The sequence below is a fragment of the Nomascus leucogenys genome, chromosome 19 (genome assembly GCF_006542625.1).
Source record: "Nomascus leucogenys isolate Asia chromosome 19, Asia_NLE_v1, whole genome shotgun sequence".
Lineage (NCBI taxonomy): Eukaryota > Metazoa > Chordata > Mammalia > Primates > Hylobatidae > Nomascus > Nomascus leucogenys.
In genome coordinates, this window is record NC_044399.1 from 67,668,522 (window position 1) to 67,689,065 (window position 20,544).

Sequence of the window (20,544 nt, forward strand, 5' to 3'; positions counted from 1 at the left end):
TCCGGCTCCCACCTCCTGGGGGAGCTGCGCATTTCCGCGCGCCGGGGCGGCCCCTGCCCCGGCCAGCCCTCGCGGCGGCAGCCCGCGTTCCGCGTTCCCGGGAAGTTGTCTCCGGAGCCCGCGGCGCCTGGGTCTCCTCCCCCTGAGCCCCGCCCCCCAGCCCAGAGCTGGGATCCGCGAGCTGCCCGGCCCGGGGGCGTCGCCGCGCGCTCTGCGAAGCCAACGAGTCTCCGCTTCCCTGCGCGGAGCGCGCGTCCCCCGCCTGCCCGAGGACCCCCGCGCACCCCAGAGACGGCGCGCGCCCAGAGCGCGGGAGCCCGGAGCGCCGGGCGCCTGGGACCCCGCGGAGCCGCTGCCCAGCCCGTGGGGCTCGGCGGGGATGCAGGCTGCGCTGTGAACCCGGGCGCCAAGGCCATGTCCGGCGCTCGCTGCCGGACCCTGTACCCCTTCTCCGGGGAGCGGCACGGCCAGGGGCTGCGCTTCGCCGCGGGCGAGCTGATTACGCTGCTGCAGGTCCCGGACGGCGGCTGGTGGGAAGGCGAGAAGGAGGACGGGCTCCGTGGCTGGTTCCCGGCGAGCTACGTGCAGTTGCTGGAGGTAAGGGGCGAGGGCCGGGGCTGGAGGAGCCGGGGCTGCGGTCCTCGGTGCGCTCGCGTACCTGTTGCCCGGTCGGGGGATGCCGCAGCGTCCCGGTCGGAGGGGCCCCCCGGGGGGCAGCCCTTGCCGGCGTGACCTGTGGCTCCACGCTCCTGAGGGGCAGCGACGGCAGCGGGCGCCGCTCGGGGCGTGGGCAACGCGGACTCGCGGGGAGCTTCCCCCTTGCGCCGGGCCTCCGGAGCACACTGTGGCGGCTCTGAGGAAGCGAGAACTTGTTGCCTGTGTGAGTTCAGGAGCAGGCGGGAGCGTTCCCGGCAGTGGCAGGGGCCGGTGAAGGGTCTGGCGGTCTTGGGAAGATGCACGGAGGATCAGGGGTCCGAGAAAGTGGCACCGACTGGGTCCCGCAGCCCCGCGTCTCCACCCCGGAGTCTAGAGCCTGACGACCGGTGGCCGGTCGTGCTGCCTTGGGTCAGGCTGCCTGGCCGCCTCAGGGCCATCCGCTTGCTGGTCAGCCGAGCCTGCTGGCCACCAGCCCGAGCCCCCTCAGCAGGCTTGATCCCGGGGTGCCGTAGCACCCCCCCGCCACTGCCCGCTCCCCTGGTCCAGCTCCCACAGGCTAAGGCTCAGAACCCGAAAGTGGCTTGTTCCTGGGGTTCTGGCCTGGCCCCAGGGCTACACAGGACCTGCTGAGGCAAGGCGGCTGGCTGTTTATTGTCTGTGTGACAGGCTGTCCTCTAATCACTGAGCTCACAGTCACAGCCTGAATGAGACCCGAAGTTTCTAAAGTCCTTTGTGTGTGGGGGGGTGACCTTCCAGGACATCCCCTTTGCTAGAAGTCCGCCTGCCCCCAGGATTCTTGTGAAGACTAAATTAACAGTTACCTTCAATTGTGTCAGTATTCCTAAACATTCTGGTAAAACACTGCCCGAAGAAATCATGGAGGCTGAATTTATTTATAATTTAACTCTTGACCTACTTCACAGAGAACAAAGTAGCAAATTTTGACTGAAAATGCTCAGTGCAATTCGTCCGGGGAAAAAGAAAGAAAGAAGTGAAATGGTTACAGGGTGAGTCCGCCTGAGGATGTATCCTGTGGGCAACATTGTCAACAAGAGCCTGGCCTTATAAAAGTACATTAGGTTGCTTTCAGGTCCAGAGAACAACAAAATCTCTCCTAAAGGGATCAGTAGCATTTGAGCAAAGTTTAGGGGCTGCCGGAATGAGCTTTCATGGGCTGTCAGCAGAGTATGTTGCAGGAACCCTCTTGCTTCTGTATCTGGAGAATCCGGAGATGCCCTACTTGTAGGAGGGGCTCAGGTGTGCCCTGCCCTGGCTTTTCCAGTTCCTTTCCTGAGATTCGGATGTAAAAGAAAGCGAACGTATTGCTTCTTACATGAGAAGCAAGGGGCCTCCTTGTTTCTAGCTTGAAGCCCTGGGATAGATATGTATTTTAGGAGTTCTTCGGGTGGTCACTCTTTTCCAGGAAATTCTGATGTGGAAATTTGGCTGATGGATGTCTGTCCGGTGAGGAGCATCCCTGGCTGGACTGAGCCAGCTGTATTTTGTGTAGGGGTGAGGCTGGGTAAGTCTTAGTTAGCAAGAGTGGAGTGCTGCTTTTTCTTCCGGGAAAGGGTCGGTGGACCAGGGCCAGGGGAGAAACGGAATTAACAACCGGGACAGTTTTGGGTGTGTCTGTCCCATCCTCTGGCATATACAAAGGTAGGAGATCTCCGGTGTCTCAGGGACTCTCAGACCATTCCTGACTAGTAACTTTCAACAAAAGCATCCATCTGCTTGAGCGATACTTCTGAGCACCTGCTTGGCACAGTACGTGTGTGTTATCACCGGTTCGCTGACGGCTCTGTGAAGGGTGAGGTACTTCCCCTATTTTATAGACAAGCAAGCTGAATATGAGAGAGGTGAAGTCAGCTCCCCAACTAGTAATGCTCACATGTTTTGTTAGCAGTTCAGATGGCTGAGTATCACCCCCTGCGCCTGTGCCTTTTTTAAACATGATAGCTTGGGCTAAACTATGCCAAACAGCATGTGAGCAAAGGGTCTGGATCCATGGGGAAAAGGGGCAAACGCAGCCCCTGAGGTCAGCATGTTGGTGACAGCACTGCGAAGGGGAGGCTGAACCTCTAGGGCCGAAACGGGGACAGCTGCATCCAGGAGCAACTTGGAGGATCTTCCCTGCTAACCCCAAAGTGTGACTTTACTCAGAGCCAGCTGGGGGTGTTCCCACAGTGGGCCTGAGTCCTGTGGCCTAAGTACTGGATGGGACTTTTCTCAGGGCCAAAGCAGATGCAGTTTCAGCAGGGGGGCTTGTGGGTCAGGTGCTTGGTATCTGGGAACCTCCTACATGAGCAAGTTGGACCTCAAGGCTGAAGGCTAGGTAGGGATAGAGGATATGCAAGCAGAGTCGCTTGGGGTGAGGTGAGTCCTCACGGGCAGACTCACAAGAGAATGCAGAGTTCCCCAGGCTGGTGGGTAGACTGGCCGGCATCTGGACTCATGAGACTAGAGAGGGGGCCCATAGATACTGGAGATGGCGAACCTCATGAGATGTCAGCCAGTGTGGTGCTGTCACTGAGCTTGCTTGGAGGCATGGAGTTCAGAAGGCCGTGGCAGCTGTTGGAGAAACAAGTACAGACAGGTGGGCTGTACTAGCCTCCTGGGCTAGGGATGGGATTGTGGGTACACAGCTGAGCATGGCATCTCTAATGTGCTCCCTACTCCAGTGGAACTTTCACCCTGATGGAAAGCATGATACCAGGAAACCCCATATTGGCGGAGGGGAGCGAGGCACTGAATGCTGTGTGCACACTGGATACTTCCCAAGGAGATCTTCCTTGTTCAGATGAAAAAAGGGGAACCGAGAGACCCAACCTTTGCAGGAAGCATACACAGGGGAGGGGAGTTGGGAGCTAACTCCAAGAGGGTCACCAGATCTGACCCGGTGGCCAGCGAGCCCTTGGGAGGAGGCCAGCTTGGAGGAGGTCTTGGTTTTTGGGGCAATCTCTTTGGTCAAGACTCCAAGGAAGTGGTGTAGCACATACTTGGCTTCCAGAGAGCAGCTTCCAGGAAAACCTCAGCACAGGCAGGGAAGTGTAGAGGTCTCTGGTAGGCCCAAGGACTCTGGCCACAAGGGTCCTTCCTACTCGGGGGGTGGTGCAGCTCTTCAAAGGTTGGGCAGAGGGAAACACCACCTCCAGAAAAGGAATCGGCCTTACAGCCAAGGCCCACAGCTGGTTATTAGATAAAATCAACTAGAAAAATCTTTCCTGAGGGTTTCTTCTGCTATGACGAGGGAGAGGAATTGAGAAGTCTTTTTTTTTTTTTTTTTTTGAGACGGAGTCTCGCTCTGTTGCCCAGGCTGTAGTGCAGTGGTGTGATCTCAGCTCACTGCAAGCTCCGCCTCCTGGGTTCACACCATTCTCCTGTCTTAGCCTCCTGAGTAGCTGGGACTACAGGTGCTCGCCACCACGCCCGGCTAATTTTTTTGTATTTTGAGTAGAGACGAGGTTTCACCATGTTAGCCAGGATGGTCTCGATCTCCTGACCTCGTGATCCGCCCGCCTTGGCCTCCCAAAGTGCTGGGATTACAGGCGTGAGCCACCGCGCCTGGCCAAGAAGTCTTTTTAACATCATTTGAGAGATATGGTAGAGGAAGAGACCTGAGACCAGAGATAGGAGCTGTGGGAGCATGTTCTGCCAGCTCCAAGCTAGGCCTGAGATTGCCTCCATAGACCTGGGAACCCCACATGTGGGAATATTTCTGTCAGCTTTCTGGGGTACATCGAGGCTGAGAAATAGCTCCTGGGGAAGGTGGATAGAGAAGCCTAGATCTCCATCCTGGGAAAGATTTGGAGAGAAAGACATGGTACCAGGACAAGCCCAGTGGCTAGACAGGTCAGTGGTTGGAGGGTTTAACAAGTTCCAGGAATTCCTGTGGCCTGTACTTTCCTTGAATGGAGAGAAGAAATTAGGGACCTGGGGAATGCTGTAAGTCATCTACAAAACTTCCGAGAGCTTTTGGGAAATAATTCTGGGGGACAGTGGGATTGGAATGCAAGCAAAATAGAGCTTTCTTTGAACTAGGTGGTATTCTTAGAATCCAGAATCTGGCTGGATAATCTGGACCTCTGGGATACTAACAGAATATGACACTGTTTGCTAGCAAAACTAGAATGGCTGCTGAGGGTCACCCTTAAACTTGATTTCCTTCACTCTACCCTTTGTTCTCCCATTTTGGGTTGATGCAGTTGTGCTGTAGGAGTTGATAAGGAGTGTCTGTGGGAGAGAGTGGGCTGTGCTATGGATAATTAAGGAATGATGTTTTATCTATTGCCATGTAACAAGCCACTCCAAGATTTAGTGTTTCAAAACAACAATTTATTATTATCTGGCATGGTTTTGTGGATTGACAGGGCTCAGCTGGGTGGTTCTTCTGCTGGTTTATCTCAGTGTCTCTCATGCAGTTGCAATCAGATGGTGGCTGGGGCAGAGTCTTGGAGGCTCAACTAGACTGCAGCTTCCAAAATGTCATCTTCACTCACCTGTCTGGTGCCTTGATGTTCTTCCATGTGGCGCCTTTCTCCATGTGGTGTTTCATTCTCCAGGGCCTTTCCACATGGCCTTTCTCTTCAGCAGGGTGGTTGGAGTTATGTGGTAGCTGGCTTCTAAGAATGCAAAGGCATACATTGCCAGGCCCTCTTAAGGCCTAGGCCCAGAACTGGCATATCGTTTCTGCCACATTCTATTGGGAAAGTAGTCACAGGGTCCATCCAGAGTCAATTTGGAAGGGAGGTGGGTACAGGTGTGGTTATGAGGGAGGCATGGTTCATTGAGGGCCGTATTGCAGACTAGCTCCCTCAGAAGGCTATGGAGAACACACATGGGACAGATGATCCATTAGTGGGGAGGTAGTGCCAGGCCAGACTGATGAGAGAGAGAACCCCAAGAGGGAGGTAAAATGCAGAGACTTGGCAGTTCTAGCTCTATCACAATCCTTGGAGGGTTTTTTTTTTTTTTTGACTCTAGAGGTTTCTTTCTAAAGGCCACACGATAAATGATGCAGCTGGAATTTGAAATCAGATTTCCTTGGCTCTGGGCCTGTCCACTAAGCCATTGACATACCAGTCCAGCTTTTTTTAGGCCAGGGCTGTTCAGTGCTGGTGATTCATAGACATAGTGGATCTGAGCTCCCTGACATCTAATAGATGTTTGCTATATTACACAAATTGATTTTTATACAGAGCCTTTTCCTTCCTTTCTGCAACATGAAAATCACCCCAAATGAGTGTGACCTTGTCCCTCATGCTAGTATTTTTCAGACAGTCATCTACTCTCTTCACAAAAGGTGTAATTAGGGCTTGTAGCTTGGGGGAGTGCATAATTGTGACTGAAAAGACCAATGTGCTTTCTAACATCTACACTAAATCACCCTCCTTGATATGGGGGCTGTGGCCAGTATTTGTAGCTCCTGGTATTAGAAAATGACCTTTGGCCCACCACTCTGTCAGCCTCAGCTCAGAAGGAGCCACCTCCTTTGTCACACTTGTGGCTAGACTGGTCACTGGCTACCCCACAGGACTTTAAAGCAATGAGTCAGGCTTATGGATTGAGTGGATTCAGGGCATTTTCACAAAAGTTCCCTTAGTAACAAGTCGGCAGGAATCCCTGACATCTGTTCACCACTCTGTGGATCCCTGATGTCTATTACCACCTAGAAACATGAATGAGAGGCTGACCTTCACGTACTCTTCTCAGCCTGAAAAAGCCCAGCTTTTTTCTGACAGTGTGGTAGACCTTGTCTGTGAACATGGATACTAATCCTCACTTCGCTGGTGAAAGAAAATGTTTTTGGTAAACCAGGAAGCCTTGTGTACCTGTAAGTTTTTTTGACTATTATCAGGCCAGCCCAGGGGACTGTGCTGTCTTATTACTCACAGCAGCAAGGCGACACATGACAGGCTTTCTAACGAAATGTCAGGAGGGATTTCTCTGTACTTAAATGCAAAATTAGTATATTTCTCTCTCTCCCTGCAATGGCGAGGCTTCTAGGGTGGTGTTTATGCCTATGGCGAGAAGAAGAAGTGGCGGCTGGCAGATCTCTCTGGCTTTTCCTTGGCTGACCAGAACACGTTGTGACATTGTGAAAGTTTAGTTGCAGTAGGTATATGAACTGTGAGAAGTTTTTGAGGAGTCTTAAGAGGACCCACCCACCACCTTTCTTCACCTTTTCTGTCTTCCCTACCATCTTTAAGAATTTGTTTTTAGTTTAACTTCCTAGTTCTCTGTCTACTACTCTTCTTGGGCTTGGAGCTAGTATTCAGATTCAGCCCCTAGGTACTCAAATTTCACATGTCAGAACTAAACTCATCATCTCTCTCCTCTTTTTTATTTTTATTTTTTTTTGAGATGGAGTCTTGCTCTGTTGCCCAGGCTGGAGTGCAATGGCGTGATTTCGGCTTACTACAACCTCCACCTCCTGGGTTCAAGTGATTCTCCTGCCTCAGCCTCCTGAGTAGCTGGGATTACAGGCTTCCACCACCATGCCTGGCTAATTTTTGTATTTTTAGTAGAGACGGGGTTTCACCAGGTTGGTCAGGCTGGTCTTGAACTCCCCACCTCAGGTGATCCACCTGCCTTGGCCTCCCAAAGTGCTGGGATTATAGGCGTGAACCACCCTGCCCGGCCTTAGGTTTGTAAACTTTCTTAAAACATGAGGGTTTTTTTTTTATGTGTGTGAGATATATATTTTTTAGCTCATCAGCTATAGTTAGCGTTAGTGTATTTTATGTGAGGCCCAATACAATTTTTCTTCTTTCAATGTGGCCCAGGGAAGCCAATTGGACACTCCTGCTCTAAACTTTAGTGAATGTCACCACCATCTGTCCACCAAGTCCCCTGATATCTCTCCCCTTACCTTTCCTCTCCTGTTCAGTAGGTTAGTAAGCCTTGTCCCTTCCCTTCTTCCTTAGAAGCATTTCTTTTTCTTTTTCTTTTTTTTTTTCAGACGGAGTCTTGCTCTGTCGCTTAGGCTGGAGTGTAATGGCACGATCTTGGCTCACTGCAACCTCCACCTCCTGGGTTCAAGCGATTCTCCTGCCTCAGCCTCCTGAGTAGCTATTACAGGCATGCGCCACCATGCCCGGCTAATTTTTGTGTTTTTAGTAGAGACGGGGTTTCACCATGTTGGTCAGGCTGGACTCCAACTCCTGACCTTGTGATCCGCCCACCTTGGCCTCCCAAAGTGCTGGGATTACAGGCATGAGCCATTGCGCCCTGCCAGAAACATTTCTTAAAGCCTTCTCCTTCTTAACTTGCATTGGCAGATCTTTTCTGTAAAAGGCCAGGAAACATTTTAGGCTTTGTGGGCCATGAGGCAAAACTGAGTTATGGCTGCCTCGGTGTGATCTGTAGTGCGCCAGAGGCAGTGACAAGCAGTGAGAGCACCCCATATGGTCTCTGTCACAGCTAATCCACTCTGCTGCTGTAGTGCAAAAGCAGCCAGAGATAATCCGAAAGCCAATGGGCGTGCCTGTGTTCCAATAAAACTTTATTTATGGACTGAAATTTGAATTTGTTATAATTTTCATGGGTTGTGAAGTATTATTCTTCTTTTGATTTGTTTTCAACTTTTTTTTTTTTTGGGAGATGGAATCTTGTTCTGTCACCCAGGCTGGAGTGCAGTGGTGTGATCTCGGCTCACTGCAGCCTCCACCTCCTGGGTTCAAATGATTTTCAGGCCTCAGCCTCCCAAGTAGTTGGGACTATAGGCACCCGCCACCACAGCCGGCTAATTTTTGTATTTTTAGTAGAGATAGGGTTTTGCCATGTTGGCCAGGCTGGTCTCCAACTCCTGACTTCAAGTGATCCACCCTCCTTGGCTTCCCAAAGTCCTGGGATTACAGGCGTGAGCCACTGTGCCCAGCCAGCCATGTGACTATTTGGGGGAAAATAATTTGAAGCTGAGGGGGACTGCAGATGCACATAACCCTGAGTAGAGGAGTGTGTTTGATAAACCTGGGAGAGCCAGAATATTCCAGAATGGCTAGAGTGGCAAGTAGGGGGAGAGGGGTTGGGGATGTGCCGGGGAAGGAGATAGAACCTTGGGAGTTGGGTCATTTTCTAAATGCAGTGGAAAAGCCTTTGGTTTGATTGAAGCGGGTGGCATCTTCAGATGTGTTCTGGAAAGCTCTTCTAGACTGTAGGGTGGAGAATGGATTTGAAGAGAACAGGGAGGGGAAGCAAGGAGACCAATTGGGAAGCTCAGAGCAGGGTGGTGGAAGTGGAAATGGTGAGAGGTGGGTGGATTTGGAATGTATTTTGCAGGTAGTGTCAACAGGTCTTGCTGGTGGGTTGATCGGAGGGAGTAAGGGAGCCTCAGGGGGTCTCACTTCTTGCAGGTCACTTATAATGCACTTTTTCCCTTTTGTATTTTCTCCATCTGTCCATCCTTTATTCTGCCACTAGAAATCTGTTCCCCAAAAAAGGAGGTAAAAGGCAAATACAAATTTGGAGAAAGTTCCTTAATGTAGAAAGTGCTTTTTTTTTTTTTTTTTTTTTTGAGACGGAGTCTCGCTCTGTCGCCCAGGCTGGAGTGCAGTGGCGCAATCTCGGCTCACTGCAAGCTGCGCCTCCCGGGTTCACGCCATTCTTCTGCCTCAGCCTCTCCGAGTAGCTGGGACTACAGGCGCCCGCCACCACGCCCGGCTAATTTTTTGTATTTTTTGGTAGAGGCGGGGTTTCACCATGGTCTCGATCTCCTGACCTCGTGATCTGCCCGCCTCGGCCTCCCAAAGTGCTGGGATTACAAGTGTGAGCCACCGTGCCCAGCCAGAAAGTGCTTTTTTAAATTAAAAAAAAAAAAAAAAAAAAAACCAAAACAAAGAGGAACATACCAGTATAAGAATGGGCAAAGAACTTGGATAGATACTTCATAATAAAACATATACAGGCTGGGCATGGTGGCTCATGCCTATAATCCCAGCACTTTGGGAGGTTGAGGCGAGTGGATTGCTTGAGCCCAGGAGTTCAAGACCAGCCTGGGCAACATGGAGAAACCCAAATTTTATCTCTACAAATACAAAAAAATTAGCTGAGTGTGATGATGCATGCCTATAGTCCCAGCTACTCAGGAGGCTGAGGTGGGAGGATCGCTTGAACCCGGGTGGTCAAAGCTGCAGTGAGCTGAGATTGCACCACTGAACTCTAGCCTGAGCAAAAGAGTGAGACTCTCTTAAAACAACTGAACACACACACACAAAAAGCCATATAAAAAGTTCTCAACTATTTAGTCTCGCCAGTGATCAAATAATTACAAATTTAATTAAAAAATAGCTTGAAGACAGAAAAATGTCAAAAAAAAAAATGGTATTGGCAGGGTGTAAGGAGATGGTTCTGAGCTTCCTGAAGGGCCATTTGGCATTATACCTCCGAAATGTTAATAAGTACATGTTCTCTCTCCCAGCAATTCCACTGCTAGAAATTTCAACTCACGGAGCATCTGATAGATCAAGCAAGCTGTAAACATCAGCGTGTATTGTATCACAGCCTCAGACAGCACAAGATGAACGACAATCTCAATGTACACCAGAAGCAACTAGTTAAAATCAGGTTTACTTGTGCTTAGCACAAGGTCAGAACATGCGGAAGGGGTTCAATAACTATATTGAAATGGATTTTTTTTTTTCTTGAGGTGGAGTCTTGCTCTGTCGCCCAGGCTGGAGTGCAGTGGCGCGATCTTGGCTCACTGCAGCCTCTGCCTCCTGGGTGCAAGTAATTCCCCTGCCTCCGCCTCCCGAGTAGCTGGGATTACAGGTGCCTGCCACCATGCCTGGCTAATTTTTCTATTTTTAATGGAGATGGGTTTCACCATGTTGGCCAGGCAGGTCTCGAACTCCTGACCTCAAATGATCCACCTGCCTTGGCCTCCCAAAGTGCTGGGATGAAACTGAATTTTAAAAATAAAAATGTTGGTTAATGATGCTAAATGTCTTTGTGGAGCTAGCATAGTTCACATTTCTCCTCCCAGTGAGGCAAAAAGAGATGGTGTGTCCAGAAATGAATTACTTTTCAAAAGTGGGAACTGTATATAGCAAACATTCTGTAAGTATCCTTTTGTGGGAAGAATAGGTAGAAGGAATACATGCTGGCCCGGGGCCACATTGTTATAAATATCATCAGTAACAGTAAATCTTTGTCTTTTGAGGGGTGGATTTGATTTTTTTTTGGAAACAGCCGAAATTCATTCAAAGCCAAGTCTGGTGTGTCTGTTCATGTGACTGTCTGTCTGTCACCTTGTGGTAAATAGGATTTAAGGCAGCTTACCAAAAAGCATACGGTACAAAAAGATAAAAGCATAAACACATGAGGAAATCTGTGGAAAAGAAAAAATCAGATGACTCCGGAGTGAAGTTTGATGAGCAAAGAGAGTAACTGAGTCAAGTAATGCTGTTCAGGGCTGAAAAAGAGGTCCTACCTTAAAGTAATGATGAATTTGAGCAGTGAATGAGGAGTAACAGAAATATTCTGAGAAAGGTAGCATTGTGGGTGTGTGTGCTATATGGGTCAGGATGGGTTACGATGTGCCACCATAGCAATCTCCGTGGTAAAGCAACATGGGTTTGCTTTTTGCTCTATTGTGAGTTGGTTTGAAGCCGCAAGACCTCCAGGACCCAGGAGGATGGAGCACCCAGTGTCTGGAATCCTCAGGGATTGTGTTAAACAGTTTAGCACATGCTTCCTAAAGCTTTTGCCCAGGAATGACACATGACACTTCTGCTGGTATTTTATTGTCTAAAGCACAGCCACACCTAACTTTAAGACAGTGAAAAAATACAATCCTGCCGTGTGCTTGGAAGGAGAAAAGGAGTGAGCTGAATCTATGTAGATGGCCCTGTTGACCACCACATGGGTAACCACTAATGGGGACACCCCAGTTCCTGTCTGTTTCAGTTTCAGCATTTTATCATCGCACCCAGAGCAGGGCTTCTCAAACTGAATTCAGTGCTGCTAGAGCAAAGTGGTTTCTGCTTTTTTTTTTTTTTTTGGAGACAGAATCTTGCTCTGTCGCTCGGGCTGGAGTGCAGTGGCACAGTCCTGGCTCACTGCAACCTCTGCCTCCCGGGTTCAAGTGATTCTCCTGCCTCAGCCTCCTGAGTACCTGGGATTACAGGCATGCCACCACACCCAGCTAATTTTGTATTTTTAGTAGAGATGGGGTTTCACCGTCTTAGCCAGGCTGGTCTTGAACCCTTGACCTCAGGTGATCCGCCCACCTTAGCCTCCCAAAGTGCTGATATTAAGGCATGAGCCACTGCACCTGGCCCAAAGTGGTTTCTTAAAATGAATTCCCTGGATCTTGTTGAATACAAATTCTGACTCAGGAGGCCTGGGATGGGGCCTGCGGTCCTGCATATCTGACAAGCTTCCAAGAGATTCTGCAGAGTCCACAGTTCACACTTCAGCAGGTGCCCTTAGCTCTTGAGAGCCGTCGCTACTCTTTCAAATTGGCCTCCTCCCTCCCACAAGCTATCCTAGCATCTCGTACACTGCTGGGCACACTAGTAGATACTTGGTCTATACATTTTGAACAAATGTGGTCATTTTCTTTCTTTCTTTTTTTTTTTTTTGAGACGGAGTCTTGCTCTGTCGCCAGCCTAGAGTGCGGTGGCACGATCTTGGCTCACCACAACCTCCACCTCCCGGGTTCAAGTGATTCTCCTGCCTCTGCCTGCTCAGTAGCTGGGACTACAGGTGCGCGCCACCACGACCGGCTAATTTTTGTATTTTTAGTAGAGACGGAGTTTCACCATGTTGGTCAAGATGATCTCGATCTCTTGACCTCATGATCCGCCCTCCTCAGCCTCCTAAAGTGCTGAGATGACAGGTGTGAGCCACCATGCCTGGCAAAATGTGGTCATTTTCTAACCAGACTCCCTGTGTTTTGTGTGTGTGTGTGTGTGTGTGTGTGTGGTTAGTACAACCTTGGGTTCAACAAAAATTCGTTTTTCTATTTGAGCAATTACTATATGCTGTGGTTCCTTCAGGGCTCAGCAGATACAGTCAAAGCCTGGAGATGAGGTTGGTGGCTCTTCTACAGGGAGCCCTTTGTATGTGCCCTCCCCTCCAGGGTGACTTGGGCAGGTGACCTCTTTCAGGAGACCTCAGGTTCACACTTAAGGTTTTCTGTTGAAACCATCCAGACATTTAAGATTCTTCACTTTTTCTCAGATGCCTCAATTCCTCCTCCCTTCTCATTTGCTTGTCAAATGCACAGAGAACTCTAGGGTTAGTCAACAAAAAACTAATTAAGTTGTAAAAATTCTTTAGAGATGCTATTTTAAAAATTCCACAGAAATGAGTCCTTGTCCTAATTCAATCATGAGAGAAGATCCTTATTTTAGCCGTGGCTCATGGAAGAGTGTCATTGAGCCATTTTAAAAAATGTTTTATATAATTAGGAATAGAAATAAGAAAACTTAACTTTGAATTATTTAGTGTGAGTCTGCTGCTCTCATTTAGCAAGTGTTTTATTGATAAATAGCTACAAACATTCATTGTGCGTGGAGTGAAAATACAACCATGTTGAGTGGTAGTTGGTAATCAAGGACGTGCACAAAACAAAATCTTATCTGGAGTTTGGTCTAATATATTCTTTGTTTTTTGTTTTGTTTGAGACAGTGTCTTGCTCTGTTCCCCCAGGCTGCAGTAATCTCCACCCTCCAGGCTCAAGCCATCCTTCTACCTCAGCCTCCTGAGTAGCTGGGACCACAGGGGCATACCACCATGCCTAGCTAATTTATTTCTTTGGGGAGACAGAGTCTTGCTATGTTGCCCAGGCTGGCCTCAAACTCCTGGGCTCAAGCTACATAGGTTTGCTTTTTGCTCATGTTGTATGTCTATTGTGAGTTGGTTTGAAGCCGCAAGACCTCCAGGACCCAGGAGGATGGAGCACCCAGTGTCTGGAATCCTCAGGGACTGTGTTAAACAGTTTAGCACATGGTTCTTAAAGCTTTTGCCCAGGAATGACACATGACACTTCTGCTGGTATTTTATTGTCTAAAGCACAGCCACACCTAACTTTAAGACAGTGAGAAAATACAATCCTGCCGTGTGCTTGGAAGGAGAAAAGGAGTGAGCTGAATCTATGTAGATGGCCCTGTTGACCACCACATGGGTAACCACTCATGGGGACAGCCCAGTTCCTGTCTGTTTCAGTTTCAACATTTTATCATCGCACCTAGAGCAGGGCTTCTCAAACTGAATTCAGTGCTGCTAGAGCAAAGTGGTTTCTGCTTTTTTTTTTTGTTTGTTTTTTGGAGACAGAATCTTGCTCTGTCGCTCGAGCTGGAGTGCAGTGGCACAGTCCTGGCTCACTGCAACCTCTGCCTCCCAGGTTCAAGTGATCCTCCTTCTTCTGTCTCTCAAAGTGTTGGGATCATAGGCATGAGCCACTGTGCCCAACCCAGTCTAATATTTTCATATTATAAAGAAGGCTTTGGGCCGGGCACGGTGGCTCACGCCTGTAATCCCAGCACTTTGGGAGGCTGAGGTGGGTGGATTACCTGAGGTCAGCAGTTCGAGACCAGCCTGGCCAATGTGGCGAAACCCTGTCCCTACTAAAAAAATTACTCCGGCTTGGTGGCATGTGCCTATAATCCCAGCTACTCAGGAGGCTGAGGGAGGAGAATTCCTTGAACCCAGGAGGTGGAGGTTGCAGTGAGCCACCGAGATCGCACCACTGCACTCCAGCCTAGGCAACAGAGTGAGACTCGGTCTCAAAAAAAAAAAAAAAAAAAAAAAAAAGGCTTCGAATACGTGGGGCTTGGTTTCTGGTGTAGGGACATGCATCAGAGCCTAACTGTACAATATCATTATACATGCTGTGAGATCTGTGCTTCTCCAACACGAATGGGTGTGCACATCACTCGAGGCTCTTGTTAAAATGCAGACCCTGGCCAGGCGCAGTGGCTCACGCCTGGAATCCCAGCACTTTGGGAGGCCGAGGCGGGCAGATCACGAGATCAGGAGATCGAGACCATCTTGGCTAACGCAGTGAAACCCCGTCTCTACTTAAAAAAAAAAAAAAAATTACAAAAAATTAACCGGGCGTGGTGGGCGCCTGTGGTCCCAGCTGCTAGGGAGGCTGAAGCAGGAGAATGGCGTGAACCCGGGAGGCGGGGCTTGCAGTGAGCCGAGAATGCGCCACTGCACTCCAGCCTGGGCGTCAGAGCGAGACTCCGTCTCCAAAAAAAAAAAAAAAAAAAAAAATGGCCAGGCGCGGTGGCTCACGCCTGTAATCCCAGCACTTTGGGAGGCCGAGGCAGGCGGATCACGAGGTCAGGAGATCGAGACCATCCTGGCTAACACGGTGAAACTCCGTCTCTACTAAAAATACAAAAAATTAGCCGGGCGAGGTGGCGGGCGCCTGTAGTCCCAGCTACGCGGGAGGCTGAGGCAGGAGAATGGCGTGAACCCCGGGGGGCGGAGCCTGCAATGAGCCGAGATCGCGTCACTGCACTCCAGCCTGGGTGAAAGAGCGAGACTCTGTCTCAAAAAAAAAAAAAAAAAAAAAAAAAGCAGACTCTGATTTAGTAGGTCTGAAGTGGGAACCTGAATCTGAAAGAAAAAAACAAACTTTCTGCTCACACTCCACACTGTTTCTCCACACTCACACAGCACCAGACACTTCTGTGACTTGATTGGGGGTGGCGGGTGTTTTCCCACACACCAGGTAGTTCTTCAGTGGACACCAGCTGGGCCTCTTATATTTCTATTGGGTTGTGACATTGTCTACCTGGCGTTGAAGTCAGATCCTACAGGCTAAGAGCGTAGTCCCACAAGAGTGCCCCCACTTCACATGTCAAGTAGTGTCACATATTTCTGATAGACCGGCTATAAATTGGGGGTCCCACTGCTCCCTGCTTGGGTTTGATTAATTTCCTAGGATGGCTCACAGAACTTGGGGAAACACGTTTACTGGTTTACTATAAAGGATACAGATGAACAGCCAGAGGAAGGGATGCATTCTGCAAGCTGAAGAATTTTTCTAAGTTTCCCAGGACTGCTCTGAGGGCCAGGACAACCTGGGAGAAGAGCTTGGCACCTTGTACACACTCCGTAAGTGGAGTTCATATTTCTGCATGCTCTGGTGATCATAGTTGAATGCTGGGGGCTGCCTGTTCAATGCCAGGGCATATGGGGGTAGGGGTGTGCAGCTTCCATGCCCTCTCTTGACTCTCCTAGCACCTCCATATATTCAGCAACCCAGAAGCTTATCAGAATTTGTTCAAGAGTTTTTATAGGCTGGGCAGGGTGGCTCATGCCTGTAATCTCAGCACTTTGGGAGGCTGAGCAGGTAGATCACCTGAGGTCATGAGTTCAAGAACAGCCTGGCCAACATATAAAACCCCGTCTCTACTAAAAATACAAAAATGAGCCTGGTGTGGTGGCATGCGCCTGTAGTCTCAGCTACTCAGGAGGCTGAGACAGGAGAGTTGCTTCAATCTGGGAGGTGGAGGTTGCAGTGAGCCGAGATCACACCAGTGCACTCCAGCCTGAGTGAGACACAGCAACACTCCGCCTCAAAAAAAAAAAAGAGTTTTTATAGAGCTTGGACTCCAGCCTCCCGTGGCCCCCCTTTTGCTGGAGGTCAGCAGGTGGGGCTCAAAAATCCCAACCCTCTAATCCTCTAATAACTTGTTCCTGGTGACCAGCCCCAACCTGGGCTATCTGAGGGCCCCCACCCTAAGTCACCTTATTAGTGTCCACTGAAGTGTGATCAAATGGGCTCATTATGAATAACAAACAACATTCCTATCAGGAAATTCCAAGGGTTTGAGGGGCTATGTGGCAGGACCTGGGGACAAGGACCAAATATATTTCATATTACACCACACTGGGATTCTGCATTTCCCGCCAGCTCCCAGGTGATGCCACTGCTTCCAGTCTGCCGGCCACAATTTGAGTAGCAAGGCGTTTGAATACCCTTAGGGGTTTTCAGTTTGTCTGCAAGACATGTTAAATCCTGGAATTAGACTGGATTTAGTTTACTTTCATTCTTTCTCTTTAAAAGTGGATTATGTGAGGCTACGCAGGGTCATGGAAAGAACACAGGTTTTGGAATTAGACCTCTGTGAGTATATTTAATCCGAGGACAGAGATATGGTGGCTGGTGTTCCTGTTTGACCAGAGGGGTTTCCTTGATCACGAGGTGGAGGTGAGCCTCAGGGAGGCTTTCCTGGGGCCAGTGCCAGGAGCCTGGCTGAGGAGGAAGTGCAGGATTCAGCCGCTGGAAAGGCTAGGGGGCAGGGTCTGGACTGCAGTATGAACCAGGATGACGGAGAGGCAGCCAGGGATGGTCTTGCCAGATGCCAGCAGCGTTAGGAAAAACATATGCAACGGGGACATGGTCTCTACATCTTGAGACAGTTTATCAGTTCCAAGGGGATAACTGGTTGTTTTGTGTGGTTTGGTTTGTGAACTGGAATGTGAGCCCTGCAGCTACTCCCAGTATGGACAGCTTAGACAACAACGTTCAAGGGTTGGGCAGAAACCCCTGGGAGGTGGGGGCAGCAGAGTGCTTGGCAAGAGGGTGGCAGGTCTGCTTACAAATCCCAGCTGAGCCCCTGCCACCTGTGTGAGAGCTGAGGCAAGTTGCAGAATCTTTCTAAGTCTCCCAGGGCCCCTCCGAGGATCAGGAGAGCCTGGTAGAAGAGCTTTGGCCCCTTGTACACACACACTCTGTAAGTGGAGTTTACCTTCCTGTATGCTCTGGTGATCATAGCTGGATGCTGACAGCTGCCTGTTAACTGGAGTTTCATTGGGGCACACAGGACAGTTGGTGTTGGGGAAGTAGGGCAACCCTTTTCCAAGAGCCTCTCTGAGGTCATACTGCAAGACTGTCTGGTGCAGCATTATGGATGAGGCACAAATCACTTGTGAGTCTTATGAAATGCAGATTTGGATTCAGTAGGTCTGGGGTGGGGCCTGAGATTCTGCATCTCCAGCATGTTCCCATAGGATGTTGCTGGTATTGGGATAACACTTGGGGAGCTGCATACAAGATGGTATAGCATTTTCCTGAGAGTTTTTGGAGCGTAGGTCCTACAAGTGAAAGCAAGGGAAGCTGCCGTGTCTGGCCATTGCTAGTTTGTTTGAAACTGCTACATAATGGTTGCTGCTGCTCAGGCTGGGCTAATTAGTCTTAATTGCCTCTTACCTGGGTTTGATGGGCCTCCCGCTGCCTGGGCACTCCCAGAAGAGACTCTTTTTGTAATGAGGAAAAGGCTATTTATTGGGAGAGGTGAAACTCAGGAGGCTGCTGAAGGACTCAAGCATTCGTTTTCGTCTTTTTGCCTGTTCTTGGGGCAAAGGAAAGGTTTGTTTCAAGGGGCTGGATGGAAAATCTCTTTGTAAAGTGTTGCTGTGGAGCTTAGAATCTAATCCTGGGCCCATGTTGTAGGACTCTATACTGCAGATGGTGGCGGTGCCACAAAGCCGGTGTCTCCTGCAGCCCCTAGATGGAACTCTCAGGTCCTTGCTGTCGGAGACTTAGTCTGGATTTCTGCAGTGCTCCCTAATAAGAGTGGCTGTCCATTTTATCCCCCTAGTGATATCCATCTGTCACAGGGTGAACCCCAAAATTGGGGCTGAGCCTGGGAGGCCACGTGGGTTCTTGGCTTCACACAGGAAATAATTCAAGAGTTAGCTGACAGAGTAAAGTAAAAGCAAGTTTATTAAAAAGTAAGGGAATAAGGCTGGGCACGGTGGCTCATGCCTGTAATCCCAGCAGTTTGGGAGGCCAACCCAGGTGGATCACCTGAGGTCAGGAGTTCGAGACCAACCTGGCCAATGTGGTGAAACCCCATCTCTACTAAACATACAAAAATTAGCCGAGCGTGGTGGTGGGCGCCTGTAATCCCAGCTACTCGGGAGGCTGAGGCAGGAGAATCACTTGAACCCGGGAGGTGGAGGTTGCAGTGAGTCGAGATCGTGCCATTGCACTCCAGCCTGGGTGACAAAAGTGAAGAAACTCCATCACACACACCAAAAGTAAGGGAATAAAAGGATGGCTACCACTTAAGCAGCAGTATGGGCTGCTTGACTGACTATACTTATTGTTATTTCTTGATTATATGCTAAACAAGGGGGAGATTATTCATGAGATTTCTGGGAAAGGGGTAGGGAGCTCTGGGAACTGAGGGTTGCGTCCCCTTTCAGACCATATAGGGTAACTTCCAGTCATTGCCATGGCATTTGTAAACTGTCCTGGCGCTGATGGGAGTGTTATTTAGCACACCAATGTGTTATAATTACCCTATAATGAGCAGTGAGGATGACCAGCGGTAGCTCTGGCTGCCATCTTGGTTTTGGTGGGTTTTGGCTAGCTCCTTTACTGGATCCTGTTTGATCAACGGGGTCTTTGTGACCTGTATCTTGTAAAACAAGTCCTGCCAAATTCCTATTGCGTATCCTCCAAAGTGATGATGCGGTGATTTTTGTAGCCAGTTTGATCACGGAACTCTGCTGTTTAACATTTTTCATAGGTTCTTCATTGCCTTTACAATATAACATGCCTTAGCCTTGTTTACAAGCCCTTCATGACCCAACCCCTGTCTACCTCCCGAGATGCATTTTAGCTATTTATTCTCGTGCATAACGTTATCAGAACCACATGGAACTACCTGATTCTTGGGTACAGCTTTGCTTTCTTTTGTTTCTGTGCCCTGTGCGTGCTGTTCCTGTTCCTCGAAGTAACCCTCCTCCCCCATCCTCTTTTTTACCCTTACTCCCTTTTCTTTCTGTTTGACAGCTCTATTGAGATATCCCCATTCTATTCTATTCTATTCTTTTTTTTTTTTTTTTTTTTTTGAGGTGGCGTCTCACTCTGTCACCCAGGCTGGAGTGCAGTGGCTCAATCTCAGCTCACTGCAATCTCCACCTCGTGGGTTCAAGCGATTCCCCTGCCTCAGCCTCCGGAGTAGCTGGGATTACAGGCATGTACCACCGCACCCAGCTAATTTTTTGTATTTTAGTAGAGATGGGGTTTCACTGTGTTAGCCAGGATGGTCTTGATCTCTTGACCTCATGATCCGCCCACCTCGGTCTCCCAAAGTGCTGGGATTACAGGCGTGAGCCACTGTGCCCCCACCGCCACCCCCCTGCCATCCCCCACCCCCCCCCGCCACCCTCATTCTTATTCTAGACCCCTTAACACTTACCCTACTGGGTTGGAATTTTGTTGCCGCCCACTACATTGCGGAATCCTTGAGCTCAAGGATTGGGTCTCTGATCTTTTAAGCCTTTAGCGTCGTTGTACAACCAGGCGTAGGCACTTGATAAGAAAACAAAGGGTTATAGTTCCCTCATGTTGACTTTGGTGCCGATGAATACAAGATTCTGAGTTTGCTGCCCATGATAGTTACTTGGCTTCACGTGGGGAAAAAAGTAACAAAAAGGAGTTACAATAAAATAAATACAAAACAATAAAAATCCCATGCAGGCATCTTACACACGCATAGGATAGGTAACAAGATTGACTGGGGAACAGAGTGTGTGTGACTCAAATAGAGCATCCCCGCTGCAGGGCAAATAACTCAGATTCCATGAAGTCATTGTATATATAGGGCAGCAAACCATTATTATTTCGTGCTGGAGAGAAAAACAGGCGTTGAAGAAATCAGCCTCCCTTGGGATTGATTTGATTACTGGGCGACTCCTAGGATGGGGGTGTTCTCATTTGTGGGCATCTTGGCAGGCAGTTTGGTGCAATGGTGATGAGCGTGGTGTTTAGAGCTGATCAGACCTGGGTTTGCATGCTGGCTGTATGAGACTTTGGACATATTATTTATCTTAACTTCTATCTCAGTTTCCATAGCTTTTTTTTTTTTTTTTTGAGGCAGAGTTTTGCTCTGTCCCCCCAGGCTGGAGTGG

At 49.3% G+C, this 20,544-nt stretch overlaps 1 protein-coding gene across 1 annotated transcript in view; it reads left to right on the plus strand.

Moving 5' to 3' along the window:
• Positions 1–203: 203 nt before the first annotated feature.
• The window catches only part of GAS7 (growth arrest specific 7), a 275,238-nt gene continuing 254,897 nt past the window's right edge, over positions 204–20,544 (plus strand). Inside the window, exon 1 of the mRNA XM_003274677.2 lies at positions 204–597. Within this exon, the coding sequence (XP_003274725.1) occupies positions 415–597 (183 nt within the window). The 5' untranslated portion in view covers positions 204–414. The remainder of the gene's footprint in view (positions 598–20,544) is intronic.